At 55.4% G+C, this 17,464-nt stretch overlaps 1 protein-coding gene and 1 long non-coding RNA gene across 2 annotated transcripts in view; one reads left to right on the forward strand and one right to left on the reverse strand.

The window, feature by feature from the left end:
- INPP5D (inositol polyphosphate-5-phosphatase D) overlaps positions 1–17,464 on the forward strand; it is a 93,584-nt gene that overhangs the window by 25,642 nt on the left and 50,478 nt on the right. Inside the window, exon 3 of the mRNA XM_037524243.2 lies at positions 16,640–16,790. Within this exon, the coding sequence (XP_037380140.1) occupies positions 16,640–16,790 (151 nt within the window). The remainder of the gene's footprint in view (positions 1–16,639; positions 16,791–17,464) is intronic.
- On the reverse strand, positions 5,701–11,735 carry LOC119256318 (uncharacterized). The gene is made up of 3 exons (XR_005127699.2): positions 10,759–11,735; positions 10,450–10,568; positions 5,701–6,369 (listed from the first exon to the last, which is right to left on the reverse strand). It is a non-coding gene; the product is annotated as an uncharacterized LOC119256318 (long non-coding RNA).

The following is a 17,464-nucleotide window of genomic DNA, read 5'->3' on the forward strand; positions in this document are numbered from 1 at the left end:
GCTTGTTTCTAATTGAGGTGGCACCCACAGAACGGGGAGTGGACCGCCCAGCGCCAGGCACTCTGTGACATTTAGTCCACTCGCCATGTTTTGCAACCGACACCTCTATCTTTTCATCATCCCAAAGAACATTTTCATTACTCCAAAATAACCCACATCCCAGTATAATAATTTTAAATTAGCTTTTTAAAAGTTATCTTTCACTGCTGAGACTACACATGATCAAAACCCTTTAAAAAATGCATAACCCTGGGGTCTGTCACTACCCAGCAATGGTGAAACAGTAGTAAGTGTATCCAGTTGGGATACACAATGACTTTTTTAAATTTTATTTATTTTCTTACATCGTTGTTCATTTCTGGACAGTATTTGATTTCTCCCCTCAGGTGAAATCCCCACAAACCTCCCACCACCACATGCCCATGACCCATCATCATAGTCCCTGGATACACAATGATAGATCACTATGTCCATGAAGCTTAATTTTAACAATCACCTTTATCCCCTGCACCCGTCTGGAAAAAGCATGTGTTGAGTTGAACCACCTGCCACCCCACCAAAAACTGGGGGATGGGTGAATTTCTGCTTTTCTATTTTTAAAAATCTGTAGTTATTTAAAGCCTTGATAGCACAGCCACCCTTGTGAGTGGGGCAGGGCCTCTTCTAGGGATCCTCCCGCCCAGGAGGGAGCCCATCATGTCCCGCTACTGGACATGGGTGACCAGGGTCCCTAGTTGTGGTGGAGCTGGGGGAAGCCGCCATCTGGACACTGCACCTTCGTTTCCCCAGGAGACAGGAGGACCGGCTCCTCACAGCAGGGCCCCCCAGGCAGGCCCCCTGGTGGGGAATGCTCATCCTCAGGCAGGAGCTTTTCTGGGTGCAGGGCTGAGACCCCCCAGGGCACCAGGACCCCGTGGGGACCAAGGGGTGCTCACAAGCTACAGCTCTTGCTGTCTCTTTCCCTTTCTCTCATTTCCCTCTTTTTCTCCTGCTTTCTTTTTCAACCACATGAAAGATGAATACGCTTTTTTAAAGCTTTCGCACAAAACAGAAGCACAGAGAGCGGCGAGGGAAAAGCTGGCCTCGCAGCCCACACCCCTCTCCTCCTCGGGGCGCTGCGGCGACTTTGGGGCACTGCACTTTGAGGGGTCCCAGCGTGCTGTGCACGTGTGGGCCTGCGTGGCTAGATGTCTCCCCAGCAGTCTGCCTGCGCCATCCAAGCCAGGGCTGTTTACCAAGCCTGTGCTTTCTGACTGCCCTTCAGTGCAGCTCGTCCGGATGGACGTTGAGCTATTTCCTTTTCTGTTTGTTATTATGACCGAAAACGCAGGCGGCGATGAGGCCCGCGTGGACGTGCCCCTGGGCACGTGTGAACGTTTCTTCAAGACGAGCACGCGAGGCTGGGCTTGCATGGAGCCGCCTGCCCACCCAGCCGAGGCCTCTTCTAGGGATCCTCCTGCCCAGGAGGGAGCCCATCATGTCCTGCTACTGGACATGGGTGACCAGGGTCCCTAGTTGTGGTGGAGCTGGGGGAAGCCACCATCTGGACACTGCACCTTCGTTTCCCCAGGAGACAGGAGGACCCGCTCGCTCACAGCAGCCTGCTCTGCCTCTCCCCCTGCAGTGGTCTATTTCTAGTCTTTGTCGTTTTCTTTCCTCTTTAAAAATCTTCCTGATTAAAAAAAGCTTTTTTCTATGTTTTGTATATTAATTTCTGCTTATTTGTGCTGTAAATATTTTCTCCCAGACTGTCATTTTTTTTTTTTTAATCTTTGCGTAGGGTTCATTTGTCATGTAGAAGTTGACAACGTTTTATGTAGTCAAATGGTTCCATTTATGGATTCTGGGTTTTGTGAATCACTCATCTCATGAACTATATTTTCCCTAGCTCTTTCGTCATGGGCTTTTAGGTTTAGCTCTATTTATTTTTACATGGGACTACAGCCCCATGCTCCAAAGGGATAGCCACACCATGCTTTAAATGGCCCATCCCCCACTAAGCCATCCCCTCTGCTGCCAAATCCCCACGTAGCCTTAATCTTCCTGGGAGAAGTCTGCTCTTGCCCTGGTTCCAGAACGTTCTAATTACTGTGGCTTTGCTGTATGTCTCCTATTCTGTAGTCTAAGGGCCCACTTACTGTACTCTTGATCCTTGGGGGTTTCCACACATTTTCTTTTCTAGGTGAATTTTATAATCAGCTTATAAGGGTCCCTAAAAAGTCCAGCTGGAATTTTTAGGTAATTGCATTGAACTCTTCTGTTTTATCTTTTTTGCTGTATTGTATGCTTTTTCCTTATTGTTCCAAAGTCCTCCTTACAAGGTATGATGTGGTTTTTCTTTGGCGAACAGGATCTGTCTTTTCTGGCATTTTCTCGCTGGGTTTTGTTGGTGTCTAGGCAAGTTACGTTCTTGAAGAGTGCTCTTACCTGATGTCTAAATCATCTCATGCTCATTTTTGAAATTCATTCTTTTGCTTCTGTAGATGCATGATCTTGTTACCTGCAAAGAATGATAGACTTGTCTCTTTTTTCCAATATGATCTATTTGGGGGAGGGCTGTTCTTTTGCCTTGGGACCACACCAGTACAGTGCCCATCGCCGGCCATGGTGCTCATGGTTGCCTCACTGCTGATTTCTAAGGGCGGTTCTGCTCTGGAGGGGGCTGCAAGCCAAAGACAAGGAGTAAAGCGAGGAGGGCATCCCCCAAGAGTGCACAGACAGGAGGGCAGCATGGATGGGGAGCTGATATAAGCTGGTCCATGCCCTTCATTGCAGGGCCACTGGAAAAAAGGTAGAACCCATTGACACCAGAAACCCATGTCCAGGCTGGTGTTACTGCCTCTCACCCTCTCCCCTGTTTTCCATGTGGTTGTAGACAAAAAAGAATCACAGATGAATAATGTCAAAGATGCCATATATATATATATATATATATATAGGTGCAATATATATATATATATATATTGCACCTATATATCTACATATGGCACCAGGGGTCACAAACTAGTGAGCACTGTGTTGGCTTTAGTATTCTATTTTCCTGACATATTCTTTTAAAATTATAATCAGGGCCTCCCCTGGTGGCACAGCGGTTGAGCGCTGGGCTGTGAGGCTGCCCGCAGCCTCTGCAGCGCCAGCTCATTTCCTGGCAGCCGACAAGGGTCCCACAAAAAAGAAAAAAAAAGGTAAAATTATAATCAGTTAAGAGCATTAAAAAAAATTCAGAGATCTTATATATATATATATATATATATATATATATGTTTTATATAGCCTGTATTTTTCAGCACCCCTTGAAAATGTAGATCTGATAAATTTAGACCTGTATCACCCCACGGTCATGTAACCGGAGCTGAGTAGAGCTTCCCCTTTTCGCAAGGCACTTTTCTCTGACATGTCAACAGTCTCCACCTCTCCCTACTGCCTCACTCCCAGCTTATTTCGCTGATTTGCATCACCTGCCTTACCTCTGTAGGCAGCTGAGCTGCAATCTCTACCAGATGTAACGAAAGATCTGATTTGCTAGGCTAGCAGAGCTACCCTGGCCCTCGTCTATGTAAATAAAATAGGAAAAACAGGTTCACCTGACTTGATCTGTTCTTGTAAACTCCCGTTGGTCCCTAGGATGGCTGCTTCCTTCGGCACACCTCACAGACCACACTTTTATTTATCCCATCTAGAGTCTTGCTCGGAATGGAAATAAAGCTCACTGAACTGTAAACAACAGAAGACCCCATCTGAGCCACTGTGAAAATCACAGCTCGCCTGGCCCACCCACAGACTCTTCTTGCCTCTTCCCCCAACTTGTGGTGCTGCATAGCTGAGCTCTCACCCAGAGTTCTCTGATACAAGTCAGTAGAGTCACATTCCTCTTTGCAGTCTAGGACTTTGGCCCCACGACTAGGGATGCCTTTATCCGTTCCTCAGCCTGCAAACAGCTGCTCTGGTTCTGCCCCAGGGCATGACACTTACCCTGGACTGCCCATCTCCTCCTATCTACCTAATGGAGCCTCCTCCTGCCCTCTCTAGCCTGGGCCTGCTGAGTGACTGGAGGACTCATGTTAGTCATGACATCTCTCCAACCAGAACACTTTGCTGCCCTCTGTTCAGCTTCTCCCTGTTTCAGACAAGCCCAACCGCTCCCAAAGGGGGAGCTTCCTGCTCTGATCTGGGTCTTGGGCATCTTCAAGTGAAAAAGTCTTTGTCCTCATTGAATGGGAATCCCCTTTGCATTCCCTCCAAAGAATCACTCACTAGCATAGGTCAACAATATGTTTACCTGATCCATGTTGCTTCGAGAAATATGGGGCCATAGGGAGGGGCAGCCGGGTGCACTTGAGGCCACACCTTGAAGATTCAAGGAATGACTACTCCAAAGGAGTGATGGCCACTGCAACAGTTGACACAGTTCTCCCAGGACTCCAGGAAACAAGGCCTTGCTGAGCAGCACCTGCCAATTTCTCTGGTAGAAACACGCTTGCCATGGTCACCAGAGTGGCCGCATTTAACACCCAGCTCTTGGGGTTCCTGAAAAACAGGATTTCAAGCCAGTGCAGGTTGGTGCAACCTGGCATGAGCCAGCAGCAGCAGCACATCCCTGATATTATAACCACATACCAGCTGACACCCAGCGAGTCTGCCCACCTCTGCGGCTATACACGAGACGTGGTAGCTCGTTAGGGATCAGGCTGATGGATAATCACTCCTGCTTTATTTACAGCCCTTTATCTACACATTACCCGAATTCTGTTTTCCCCATTCCTTTTTATCACAGTCACCCAGGTATTTTTTTCTACCTGACTCTTGTACCATGCCAGCATCTTCAACACATAGCAGGTGATATGACAGTGATTCTTAGTATCCAAGACTCATGCCCTGGACTTATACTAGCTCATTTAAACACCTGGCTGAGTAGGACTTACACTCTTCATTCATAAACAAGGAAATCAGCTTAGCCTTAGAATTAAATTCCCTAATCCAGGTCATGCAACTATTTAGTAATGGAGCTAAGATGTGAGTTTGTGGTGATGTGGTATTTATATATATATATGTGTGTATATGTATATATTTATTTATTTATTTATTTATTTATTTTTATGTTCCCCATACAATTGCAACCCCCTTATTTTGACCCCAATCCCTCCTTTCCCCACCCCTACCCCCCACAGTGTGTCTCTGGTTCATAGTTGTTTTGATGTGGTATTTTTAAAACTTAGTTGCAAGCATTAGAAAATCTGAGAGTTCATCTAAGAATCTGCATTTTTGCCTTTCTTGAATATTTTGAAATTCTGGAAGCTCTTGGCCTACGTTACCCTATAGCAATATAACTGGAGGTGAGTGGAAACTGATTCATTTAAAGAAGCATTTATCCAATGTGCTACAGTCCTCACCTCTCCCTAGTGTCTCACATCTCACCTACTTCATTCACATCAGACTTCAGAGTGTGAAAACTTACAGGCCGTGTTAGCTCCTCTTGCCCACTACTTCATCCCCACTTGACCAAGATAAAAACTGAGATAGAATAGAATACTTTGGTGATGAATTCAGGTCAAATCAGAGAGATCACAACAGAATGAAGGAGTCCTTTTTTAAAATCAGGCTCCCTGATTAAAACGGCAGTGTACTCTCCCTGTAAAGCAATGTCTCCACATACCTTCTTAACCCCTTCGATCCCCACCTGGTGCTTGCATAGCCCTCCCATTAACAGGCAGACACTTGAGTGGGTGTCTTTTATTTGAATATGTTCCTACAAAATGTGTCTTGTTTCCTGTGTATACATTTTAAGTTTGCCGAGGTGATATCAGGGTTCTCGTTTTGTTTTCTACTTTCTTCACAAGAAATCTTATTCTTTCCAGTTGCTGTCAACACTTCGAGTATTTGCTTCTGGCTGCTGCGTAAGCCACACCTATGCCCAGACCCACTCTACTGTCCATCATCCCAAGGATGGACACTCAGTTCCCCTCCAAAAGTCTGCCGCCGCAGACAAACCTGGGACGACCACCCACCCCAAGGTCAGCCTTGGGTCACGTTCCCAGGGGTGAAATTGCCGGGTCATGGACAAACACATTTTTAACGTCTCAGTTGTGCCTAGTTGTCCTCCGATGGCCACACTGGTCTCCACACCTGGGGTTCTTACGCAGCACAGGCCTTGAAGGAGGAGGAGAGGGTGAAGGGACTCTTCAATGGAACATCCGTCGTTGAGATGGAATTCGGAACAGGCTTGCGCCACCAGGACCCCCAGAACACACAGGCAGAGCATTCAGGGACAGCAGACAGTCCTCAGAGGGGAGCTCCCGGCTCAGAGGAGGGGACTGGAGGCCAGTGCCATCAGGGCACCGCCACTTAGGTGCCAGCCTTCTGCTTCTTCACCTGTGGAATGGGAGGGCAGCAGAAACTAAGTAACTCAAAAAATAGTCATTCATTCACTCAGTCGTTCCTTTGTTCATTTCAGCACTGGGGTCACTAAATACGTGGGTTGGGACGGGCGTGTGCAGAGGGTAAGGTTGGCTGCTGAGCCCAGGGTGGGGGTGCAGGGAGGAGCAAGGGGGAGGGGTGTGGACCCTTCACGTCTGAGCCAAGGGGTGGGGGGCTGATGCCCTTGCTGTTGGTGAGGGGAGGGGTGGAGAGTTCCAGGGCCACGCCTGGCATCAACTGTTGAAAGAAGGCTCAGGATGGACACCTAAAAGGACTGACCTGGGGACAGGACCATCGCAGCTCAATTTGTCCATAGCCAACCCCAAACTTGGGTGCCATGGTTCACTAAAGAAAGGTTCTCAGAAGAACTCAGAAAGGGGGTGGGATTCCCTGGCGAGAGAAGGGGAGAGCCAAGCAAAAGTACAATTTAGATGAAGACCAGCCCCAGCCTGACCCTGCACTTGACTCGAGTGTGAGTTGCACCTCCGGGCTGCCACCACCAAGGCAGAGAAGTGGGCTTTTGTGCGTGTGGGCCACCCTGCGTGGGCCTGGGAAACATGGAACCCCTCTCCCTCAGTTTCTCCCATTCTCCTGGATCTTTATCCAGGGGCTCCAGGATCTTCTGAGGGCACGCCGTGGATGGAGGGGGTCACCTGCGGGTGCAGGCTGACGCCTTTAGCACAAAGCAGAGAGCCCCTCCCTGGGCCACCCTCCAGAAGAGGGGAGATGGAAGCACACAACGGCCAAAGGATCCTGGGAGGACTGGGTAGGACCCCAACAGCACTGCACGCGAGGACCGAGCAGTGACTGGACACCACACCGACTCTGACATTGCCCTCTGCCTGCCACGTCACCTCTCGGCCCGGCCAACGCTTACCATCCTTGTGACTCTGCTGGCCCGCTGCTTGTGTGGCTCGCTGGCCCAGCTGGCCAAACCCTTGCTGTAGTGTCCTCACCCCACCCCCCCGCCCCCGGCACTGTCTCCTCCCAACAGCCCCTGCGCCTTGTCATTGTTTCCTCAATGCTCCGTCAGGCTGCGCCTCGCTTCTTTGCTGCACTCTGGGCTTCAGTCTGTGTGGAGATGGAGGCCGAGCCCTGGGTGGGGGCATGTGTGCGGGCTGCTGCCTGCCACCGGGACTGTTGGTTCTGGTGTCCTGTGCTCGGCTCAGGTGCCCCCGGTGGACTGGGGAGCTGGTTCTGGAGAGTGGCCCCCACAGGTGGGGCGGGCAGGAGCTGGCGCAGTGGCGGGCACCTGGGCACAGGAGTGCTGTGGCCTCTGTGAGAGTCGGGCGTGTTGGAAAGGGGCCCAGTGTGTCCTGGAGGCCACACAGAGGACGAGCTGAAAGGAGGGGGCTTCTGGGGGCTGGAGAGAAACATGGTGGGAATGAAGGTGTGGGGCTTGAATGCGTCCCTTGTGGCAGGTCCCGGTGACAAAAGAGGTTGTGCGACATTGGACACGTTACCTAATCTCCTGGCACTTCAGCTGCCCTGTGGGTAACTGGAGATAATCACGCCATGAAGTTTCACTGAGAGGGGACTCAGGAAAAGTTCATTCCACCTTTGAGTTTATGTTCGTCAGTGTTTGCTGTGTAACAAACACTCAAAACCTCACAGCTCACAACAGATGCTTCTCCTCGGTGGGGTCAGCAGGTCAGCCATGGTCGGTTGGTCCGACGGTGCTCTCCTGGGCTCAGCTGGACCAGGTGGGAGTCCTGGTTTCCAGTCAGGCCCCAGCTGCTCCTCACGTCTTCAGTTTGCTCCAAACTGAGTGGCCAGATGGTTTCTGGGCCAGAGTAAGGATCCAGGAGAGGTAAACAGAGACCGGCTGCGCCAGCTAGCCCTGGACTTAGAGCGGGCATTTCTGCCCATGTCACATGGGTCACAGCAAGTTGCCCAGCCAAACACAACGTCAGCGGGCAGTGTAAATTTATCAAGAGCTGGTGCCAGGGTTTGCAAGGTGCCATGACAAGTGTGTGGGTGCAAAGCTCTACAGAGGTCAGGGCATCTGCCTGCGTCCCCGGTGCCCAGACTCCTGTTCTCGTGGTGCCTGGGGAAGGCGTAGGGACCTGACACTGGGTCATCATTAGCTGTCAGCGGCGACTCTGCTGACAGAGGACGTGTCCTCTCCTGGGGTCTTCACTGTGGCCTGAGCTCCAAGATGCACACTGCCAAGGCAGACTGGCAGGCGGAGCACTGTCATCCCGGGCCCCTTGCTCCAGCGGTGGTGACATCAAGAGCGACCTCAGATGGTAGAGCTCTGACCTGTCATTTCAGTACCAGCCAGAGGTGTGACTTCCCGGCCCTTCAGCCTCAGGTCCTTTGATGCGAGAGCTTCAAAGCCCTTAGCAAGTATGCGCGGTGCACAGGGCACAAGCCAGTGTGCAGATATCAGAGTGAAAGGCAGAGATTTGGGGCCTCATCCTCTCAGCCTCTGTTGGGCTGAGCAAAGTCCGTGAGGTCACAGCCCGGAGCTAACTGGGCATCGGCTCCCCAGCAGGAGACCCAGGGGCAGGGCTGCCCGGCCACAGGCTCTGTTGGGTGGGGTGGGCACCCAGCCTGGGAAGGAGAGGCCGGAGAGTGGCCCCAGGAAGCAGGGACTGAGAATGGAGAGGTGGGGATTACAAGCCCAGGGAAGGGGGCTGGCCTGGGGAGGGGACGGGGTGGTTCTGTGAATCAGGCAGGGACGGCGACTTAGAAAGGAGCACAGCCTGGCAGGCAAGCAGATCCCAGATCCCGTGCCAAGCCATCCAGGAAGTCTGCCCCAAACAAAGCCAAAAAATGCTGAGAGCCCAGCCATAGGAAGTGGGGGCTAGTGGGAACAAGGGAGATGGGGGACGCTGGCCTGCAGGCGGGGCCCCAGACAGAGCCCTCCCCGACCAGTGCCAGGCTCACCAGACCTGGGCAGAAAAGGCCGCCCGGGCAGCCGGGGTGAGCCTGGTGTGAGCAAGAGGCAGAGGTGTCCGGAGGCGACTGCTGGTGGCAGGCACGGGTTTGTCTCCTGCGTGGTGCTCCATGCCTCCTCCCAGGCTCCCCACACAGGTGACTCTGAAGCCGCCTGGTCATGGCCTTTGCCCTTGGCAGGTCCCCAGACATGTGGCTTTGTGGATCCGGCCAGCGGGCAGGCCAGCAGAGACAAGTCCCTGCCCACAGATAGCAAAGCCAGCCTCCCCGCCCCCCAGCACTCAGGAGGGCAGGCCCACTGCCACTGGGGTGCCAGGTCTCCCCCTCCAGGTGGTCAGCACCAGAGGCTCGCATCTCCTGGGGAATCTCAACCACCTGATTCCAGCCCAGGTGCCAGGGCCCCGTGCCAAGTGCCCACCTGTCCAGCTGGAAAGCCCATGGGTCCCACCACCAGACCCATCCTCCTCCTCAGGTAGAAGTGCCCCCTGCACACTGGTCTCCTGATGCCTCTAACCACCAGGCAAGTTTACCCGGCCTCTCTCGAGATGCGGTGTGCTCGTCCATAGGACGGAGCCAAGGTTCCCCCCGGGGACGCTGGGTGCGCTGTGATCAGGTAACGTGCCCCGCACCCGGCCTGCTCCACATCCTCCCGTTTGGGGAGTGGGGCCCTCACCTGGGAAGATCCAGAAAGGCTCTAGGAGGCCCCTCTGGGAACCCTTCTGTCGGGAACTTGACACTGTGGGCCTGTCCCAAGGGGCCCATCCTGGGAACGTTCATTGTCATAGAAAGACCCGAGGGCAGGTGCAGGAGACCCTGCTCCCCTGGGCCTGGAGAACCCAGCTGCCTTGAGCCCACCCCGCCCCGCTCCCCTCCAAGTGCATTGGCAGCTCACAGCCTTCCAGCCCCACAAACCCCAATACCAGGCCATTATGAGACCCGGCAGCTCTTGCCCCTCAGCCTGACAGCCAGAAAGCAGCCCCTCAAAAGTCCCGCCAATGGTTCTGCGACATCCTCCATGTGCTCCGCTTTCTCCTCTCTCAGCTTCTGCTTGTGTGGGGCTGTGGCAGCCAAAGACACTTGATGAAGCTTCTCAAGCCCCCGGGCACCTGGAGAACACAGGGTCCCCGTCCCTACCTGGTGCTCTGCCCAGGCCCCAGAGCCCGGTCTGCCATTCTGCCAGCTTCAGCTCCCCCCAGAGCCCACGCGTCCAGTCCACCCGGCTCTCAGGCTTCCCAGAAGCGAAGTCACAGGTCCTGGGGAGAACAGAAGCCTCTTCCGTCTCAGCCCCTCTCCCCAGCCCTGCCTCCCCCAGGCTCCTGTCTCTGTAGCAAACCATTAAGCCCAGTTATTTAAAATTTATCTCTGAAGCAAAACCTGCCCTGCTGGTCCAGGGGAGCCCAGTCCTGCCCACCCCGCACCACCCAGCACACCTGGATTCCTCACCTGTGTGGCCAACAGGCTGTTGCTCCTTCCTGGCCAGGCTGAGCAGTCTGCGTCACCCCCTCGGGGCCTGTGATTCCTAGGAAGGGGCTTGGGGCAGGAAGTGGTTAAGGACTGAGAACAGCCCTGAGGGCAGAAGGTAAACCGAGGCTGCACTTCAGGAGCTGCCAGAGATGGGGAGGGCAGAGGCAGGGCAGGAGGAGGTGGGTCGCGGGAGGTGAGTCCCGGCACGGCCCGGGGAGGGTAGGCCACCCGGGCGTCCTCCTGCCAGCTGCTGCCTCAGTGGAGAGGACACTGTCGGGTCTCAGTAGCTTCGGACAAGGTGGGAGCAGGCGGCGAGGTTCCAGAACACAGACTGGGCCCGGAGCAGCTTCCACCGCTCATTCTGCCCCGTCGGAGCTGCTGTATAGACGAGGGTGAGGGGGCACAGGCCTGGGAGTCTGGTGCTCGCACTGCCTCTCGCCGTCCTTCTCTTCACAGCCAAGTGGCCACCTGCTTCAGGCCCGTCCAGGGACTAACTTGAAAGAGATGCTCTGCTGCGATGGGGTCCGGAGGAGGGTCCCTCCCTCCCCCCTGCTTCTTAATACTTTCCACCCCTCCTAAGGGGCCGCAAGGACCGCACATGCTTTCACATTTGCTCCCCGCGTTCCTGCGTCCCGGTGGTCTAACCGGCGTCTGCTCCCTCCTCACCATCCAACAATTTGTAGCTGACCTTGAGCAACATGGGTGGGAGCTGAGGCGCCTCTCGTCCTCAGAGAGCTGACTCGAAGGGACTCAGACGCCCATACATTGCTTTTGCTTTTGCATTTAAAATGCAGGCTGGCAGAACCTCGGGGGTGCCCTGCAGCCCGTCTCCTGGCTCCCCGTGCCAGCTTCCTCCTGGGTGCAGAGCCCTCTTTCGGTTCCCCATTTAGAGATGGCAGACAGGGCTGAAGTCAGAGTTACCCCCTGGGAAAGTTCAGCCCGTGCTCCGGCCTTCCTGTCCCGCGCCCCCTCCCCCCGGGATTGTGACAGAAGCACACACGCTGAGCTCACAGCCTTGGGCCTCCAGGGCCCGGACACAGTGTCCTTTGTTTTAAGGACTCTTCTGGCAGTTGCTTCCTGAAGGCTGGGGCAGGCAGCACCCTCTGCCCTCGTCCTCCCGGAACCCTCCCCAGGAACCTGGTGCGGGGTGCTGGAGATGGCAAGCTGGAGGGGAACAGGGCCTCTCCCTGCCAGGCCTCGCTCCATTATCCCCCTCCCACTTCCACCCTTGAGGTGCGTCTCCAGCCGGCAAGCAGGGCCATAGCAGGCCAAGCCCTGCGCACCCCTTGGCTTCCAGGAATCACAAGTCTGTGGGGCGGCAGGCACAGCGCGCCTGGCAGGGAGCTGTCAGCAGGGCCTTGGTGTGATGATCTTGCCAGAAAGCGCCTGAACTTTCCACAGACCTGGAGATTTTGACGGGAGGCAGGAGAGTTGTGTGCTTTGTTTCACGAGCTAAGCAAACCTCCCACGTGTTTTCTGAGGGGATTTTGGCTGTGGACACGCGTTCCGCTCCACGCTGTCAGTCCCGGGCCCCTCGAAGGGACGCCTGCTCTGCCCCCACGTGTCCTGCATCAGAGGCAAACTTTGAGCAGGGCGAGCTGCTCTGGGCTTTGTCAGCATCAACCTGCCTGCCAGGTGCTGTGGGTGTCCACGAAGGAGAGGAGGGGTCAGGTGGGTGCGGGTCAGGGAGAGGCTGCAGAGCAGGAATCCAGAAACCCAGCCTGGCCCTGGGAGCGGGGTCATCGTGCAGCTCACGTTTGCAGCTTTTCCTTCTTCTCTGTTTCAAAATGACTTGATAAATCTCATCAGAGAGGCAGTGGCTGCCCGATGAGGAACAAAGTCTGGAGGCCTCGCCTAGCCGACCGTTGGGGATGGAGGGCAGCCCCCTCCCTTGGCGGAAGTGTGGCCAGTTCCCCGCCTGGCCCGAGGCCACCGGCCTCGCCAGCAGAGCATGGGGCCTCCCTGCCCACGGTTCCACGGCATCTGGTCACCTTGGACCTGATGTGCTGACATCTTCTGTTCCCTCCCAGCCCCTGGCTTCTGGCCAGGTCAGCCCCTGGGACACTCAGCCAGCAGCCAAGGAGGGGAGACCCTGGCCCACTCCCTCCCCTTGAGGTCACCACCTTTGGGTTCCTGCTCCTGCGGGCTCCCCTCACACGTGGCCATCCGGAGGTGGTAACTGAGCTAACTGCTCCCCGCTGTTAGCTCTCGAGTGCTGCACCCCTCCACGGACAGCCCTGCACTGTGTCCGCCACCCCCCACCCAGCTGAACGTGACTTCAGCTTCCTGTCACCGCAGAGGATCTGTCACATGTATGTGACAGGCACCACCTCTGGGTGCTGCAGTTAAAGCGGCGGGAGAGGGAGCTCCTCGTGGAAGCTTCTCTGCATCCCCAGCCCAGGCTCGGGCCAGGTCCTCCCTCGCCGTCTCTCCCAGCTCCAGTGCCCCCCCGCGGCACGTCCCCCAGCCACCAATTGCCAAGCTCCTCCAATTGTCAAGCCCCTCGCACCCTCGGTGGGGGTACAGTTGTCAGACCAGCCGCTGCCCCTGGGAGCAGAGCCCCTGTCCCGAAGGGACCCCCACGATCCCACTGGTCCATGTTCAGTGTCCTGAGCTGCTGGAGGGTCTTTGTCTGGCTTCTACCAATTCATCCCACACAGATTTTGATTTCGAGTGAGGAACAGCTATTGGGGAGCACACAGGGGGTGTGGGGGGCTACTGCCCTGATCACACTCTCTGAGAGCAGGCGGGGCTGGGGGTGTCCTGACTTCATGGGGTTGGGCACCAGGGCAGGGTAGTGGGGAGCAGGGTGATGGGAGCACGTGGGGAGGCTGCTTCTCTCAGGCTGGGCGTGTGGCACCTCCCACCACGGTGCCTCACCCCAGCCTGGGCTCACTCAGGCCTGTCTACATCCTGGGCACCCTGACCTTTTCTTCCTCCTGGTCCTGTTCTAGAAAGAGTGTCTGTGAACTGCTTTAAGTCTTAGTGCCGAGAGCAAAGACCGGGGAGGACCCCTCTGTGCGAACAGCTCCCTAAGGAGAACTTCACTGGCCTCGCTGCCCCTCCGCTGTCACCATTCCCTCTATCTGTGCATCTGTGTGTCTGTGTGTCTGTGAGTCTGTGAGTCCGTGTGTCTGTGAGTCCACATGCTGCCCATTAGCACAGGCTGCTCCCGCTGACCCACCTGTGCCCAGCGAGTCTTTGCTTAGGGGGTTCTGCACCTAGAGACCTGCTCCCTGAAGAGCCCCTTGCTTTCCCGGGGTGCCTCCCTCTCATGGGGGTGCAGGTAGGCATCCTATCCTGCCCACCCAGCAGTTCCTTTGTGGGCACTCGCTGGCTTGCCCACCTACGGTCCCTCCAGACCAGCAGCTCCACTGTCCTTAAGGTTTAGACTCAACCCTCATCCGTCCCCTCCTGGGACCCTGAGCTCCTGGGCAGCCTCAGCCTTGGTTTGCCAGGCCCCGGCTCCACCCACGAGGTCGGCCTGCGACAGCGCTCAGCACCCACCGCCAGGTTCGGGTCCTCCTGCTGACCTCCCGCCTCCTCCGGCCTCCCTCGGGGATGTTCTTGCACAGCGAACATCTCTGGAATCCAATGTGTCCACAGGCAGTGATGTGGGGAGCTTTGCTTCAGCTTTAGCAGGACATAAAGTCGCATGTGTCCTAGCATCCTTGTGCATTACAGCCCCTGTCTCACGCCCCGGTGCACACACGCTCCCCAGGCCCCCGCCAGCTGACAGCCCCTTCCCGGTGCGCGTGCAAGTCATTTCACTTGACTGTCTCTCATATTTCCCTCTCCTCTTCCCTTCCACCTGATGGCTTGTCACCCATTAGCTGCAAATTCTTTGACAGGATGACACTCGTCACGACTGCTCGAGCTGAATCGAGTTCACCCATCTGGCAGCGTGTCAAATTATTTTTGTTATTCTGTGCACTTTGGTTTTGAACCTATTCAGGGACTTTTAGAAGGCCTGGCTGTGCTACTCGGGGATCTCTGGTTGGGTAATGCTTGAGGGGGGCTTTGTGACAGCAAGGGTCACAAACCCTTCTGTTAAACTCTCTGTACGTTTACTAAATAGCTGAGACCACACACTCAAATACACGCACACCCGTGTGCAGATTTATATGTACGTGCCGAGCATATGCACCCACAAATACACCCCCAGAGAGACAGAGGCCAGGAGGGACGGAGAGAGGCCACACCAGAGCTGCGTCCAGGTGAAGGACAGAGGCGGAGGCTGGTGGGAGCCCATGGTCCTCCCGCCACTCAGGGTTAATCAGGTCTGAGTCTCGGTCCACACTGGATGTCTGCCCAGTCTCGGTCACCTGCCTTCTCTGCTCTCCTGACCCCACTTACCTGCAGCCCTGAAGACCTTCCACCTTAGTCCCCAGCCACCTGGAGCAAAAGGCCCCTGACTTGAAGGCGGGTGGAGACCCCACTTGCTAACCAACTGGGTGGGCCTTCTGACCTCACCCACGTGTCTCCTGGCCTCTCCCGTGTGCGGTGGTCCCATTCCCTCCAGCAAGAGCGCAGCTGGCGGCCTTGGGAGAGCAGCCGGACTCCTGACCTCCACCCCCAGATGGCTTTCTCAACTCATTTCAAAATGACATGACTGGCATTGACACGATGGCTGTGATGATAACGGGGTGAATCACAGGCACTTAGTGTTAGGACTAGGGGCGCGAGGCGTCTTTGAGGCCAGGAGGAGTGGCCTCTTAGTGCCACCAGCAGCCTGGCCCCTTGTCCTTGGGCAGTGGCAAGGCCCTCGGCTCCCCCAGGGCCCGGCTAGCTCTTCCCCCTCCCCTCAGGGTGCGCCCCTCACAACAGCATCGCCCTGGCTGGATTGGGCACCTGCCTCACCCTGTCCACCTTGGCCCTGAGCCAGGAGGGGGGCGTCCAGGATGCCTCTGGGTTTCTGGCTAGACCAGGGGGGGAATGAGGATGCCAGGAGAGGCAAGGCAGAGGGGAGAGGGGAGGATGGGCAGGAACTTGGGACAAGTCTGATTATGAGTTGTCGGGTGTCGCTTTGATGAGGACTCGAGTCTCCTGCTTGCAGCCCTCCCGTCCTGCCCTGCCTCGGGCGGGTACCGGCGTGGACAGGAACCGACAGGGCGGTGGGCGGGGCGGGGCCTCGCGGGGAGCACGGCTGTCCAGGGCCACCTGGGATTTCCTGCTACAACCTCAGGACAGGAGGTTGGAGCCCTGGCCCCAGGGCCTATGAACTGCCCAGCAAAGTTACCTGTAGGCTCTTCTGTCATTCACAACAGAGATACTGATCGGGGAAGTTTCTGTGCTGCCTCGATCATATCTGAGTTTTGGTTAAAGACAAAATTATAGCAAATGGAAAAATTTTAAATAAAAGCAAAACAAGGGTTAGAATAGATTTTCCTATGTTTAAAAATAAATGATCTTTGTATGGGGGGAGGGCTGGTAAGTGATTACAGTAACAAAAACACACACACAGAAAAGTCTAGAAAAGCATCTTCCAAGTGACTGAAAGTAGTTCTTTCAGTGTTGTGGACAATAAGTAATTTCTTTTTCAAAATTTCTGCATTTTCTGTTTTTGCCATGATGAAAACGTAAATCTTACAGAATGCAATGCTTAATTTTTTTTAAAAAGTTTTTCACTGGGAGGAAAAGGATCTTTCAGACGGCCCGTTGGTGCCTTTCGCAGACGCCTCGGGGCTGCGGGCTGCCGGGTGTGCAGCGTGGGCGTGGCGGGCAGACACTGCGTGGGAGGCCAGGGCTTTTTCTGGACTGTGGTCACTGTCTGGCCACGCAAGTCGCCACTGCAGGTGGCCTTTGTGGTGGCCGCGTCCCACCCAGTTCCAGCGCACCTCTGTTGGGATTCTGTCCTCAGGCATCCGAAGGTGTCCCCATGAAGTATTTCACCAAGCTGGACCAGCTCATCGAGTTCTACAGGAAGGAGAACATGGGCCTGGTCACCCACCTGCAGTACCCGGTGCCGCTGGAGGAGGACGATGCTGGGGACGAGCCGGAGGAGGAGACAGGTAGGAGGAAGCCCTCGGGACCTGCCCTCCAAGCTCGGGCGCAGGGAATCCTGGGGTGTTTCTCCCCACACAAGTGCTCACAGATGAGCTGGGTCCCGCTGTCAGAGGACAAGTTAGGAACACAGGGTCTGACTTCCTGCTCCCCCCCCCACCCCCCACCCCCCACCCCCCACCCCCCCACCTCCCCACCCCCCCCACCCCCGCTGCTGAGCTGTGTGACTTGGGGAGGTTTCTTGGCCTCTCTGAGCCACAGCCATCTCTTAAAGAGACGGTAACAGTAATAGCTCCCTGCCAGGGTGTCAATGGGTGAGTCAATGAATGTGGGGCCCTGGGCCTGACCCATAGTGAGGGTTGCACGAGTGCAACGACCATCATCAAAGAATTTGGATTTCACTTCAAGGAAAGGAAGGAGGAAATCCTTACACCTGACCGGAAGGATGGGCTGTGCTTTAATTCCTTATAAAAAGAAAACTGCACCCCCAATATGCTGGAGCCAGGCCAGCCCTGTAACCAGGAGGGTCACAGGCCGAGCGAGGAGAGAGTGTGAGGGGCAGTGCAGTGGGGGCGCTCGCTGGGGCCCTTCTTTCCCCTCGAAAGTTCACTTCCTGAAAGTAAACCTGAGATCCCGAGTGAAGCCAGAAATCCCAAGGCAGGGATTTCTGGACGCAGCCAGG

The sequence above is a fragment of the Talpa occidentalis genome, unplaced genomic scaffold (assembly GCF_014898055.3).
Source record: "Talpa occidentalis isolate TD23 unplaced genomic scaffold, MPIMG_talOcc4v2.1 talOcc4.3, whole genome shotgun sequence".
Taxonomy (NCBI): domain Eukaryota; kingdom Metazoa; phylum Chordata; class Mammalia; order Eulipotyphla; family Talpidae; genus Talpa; species Talpa occidentalis.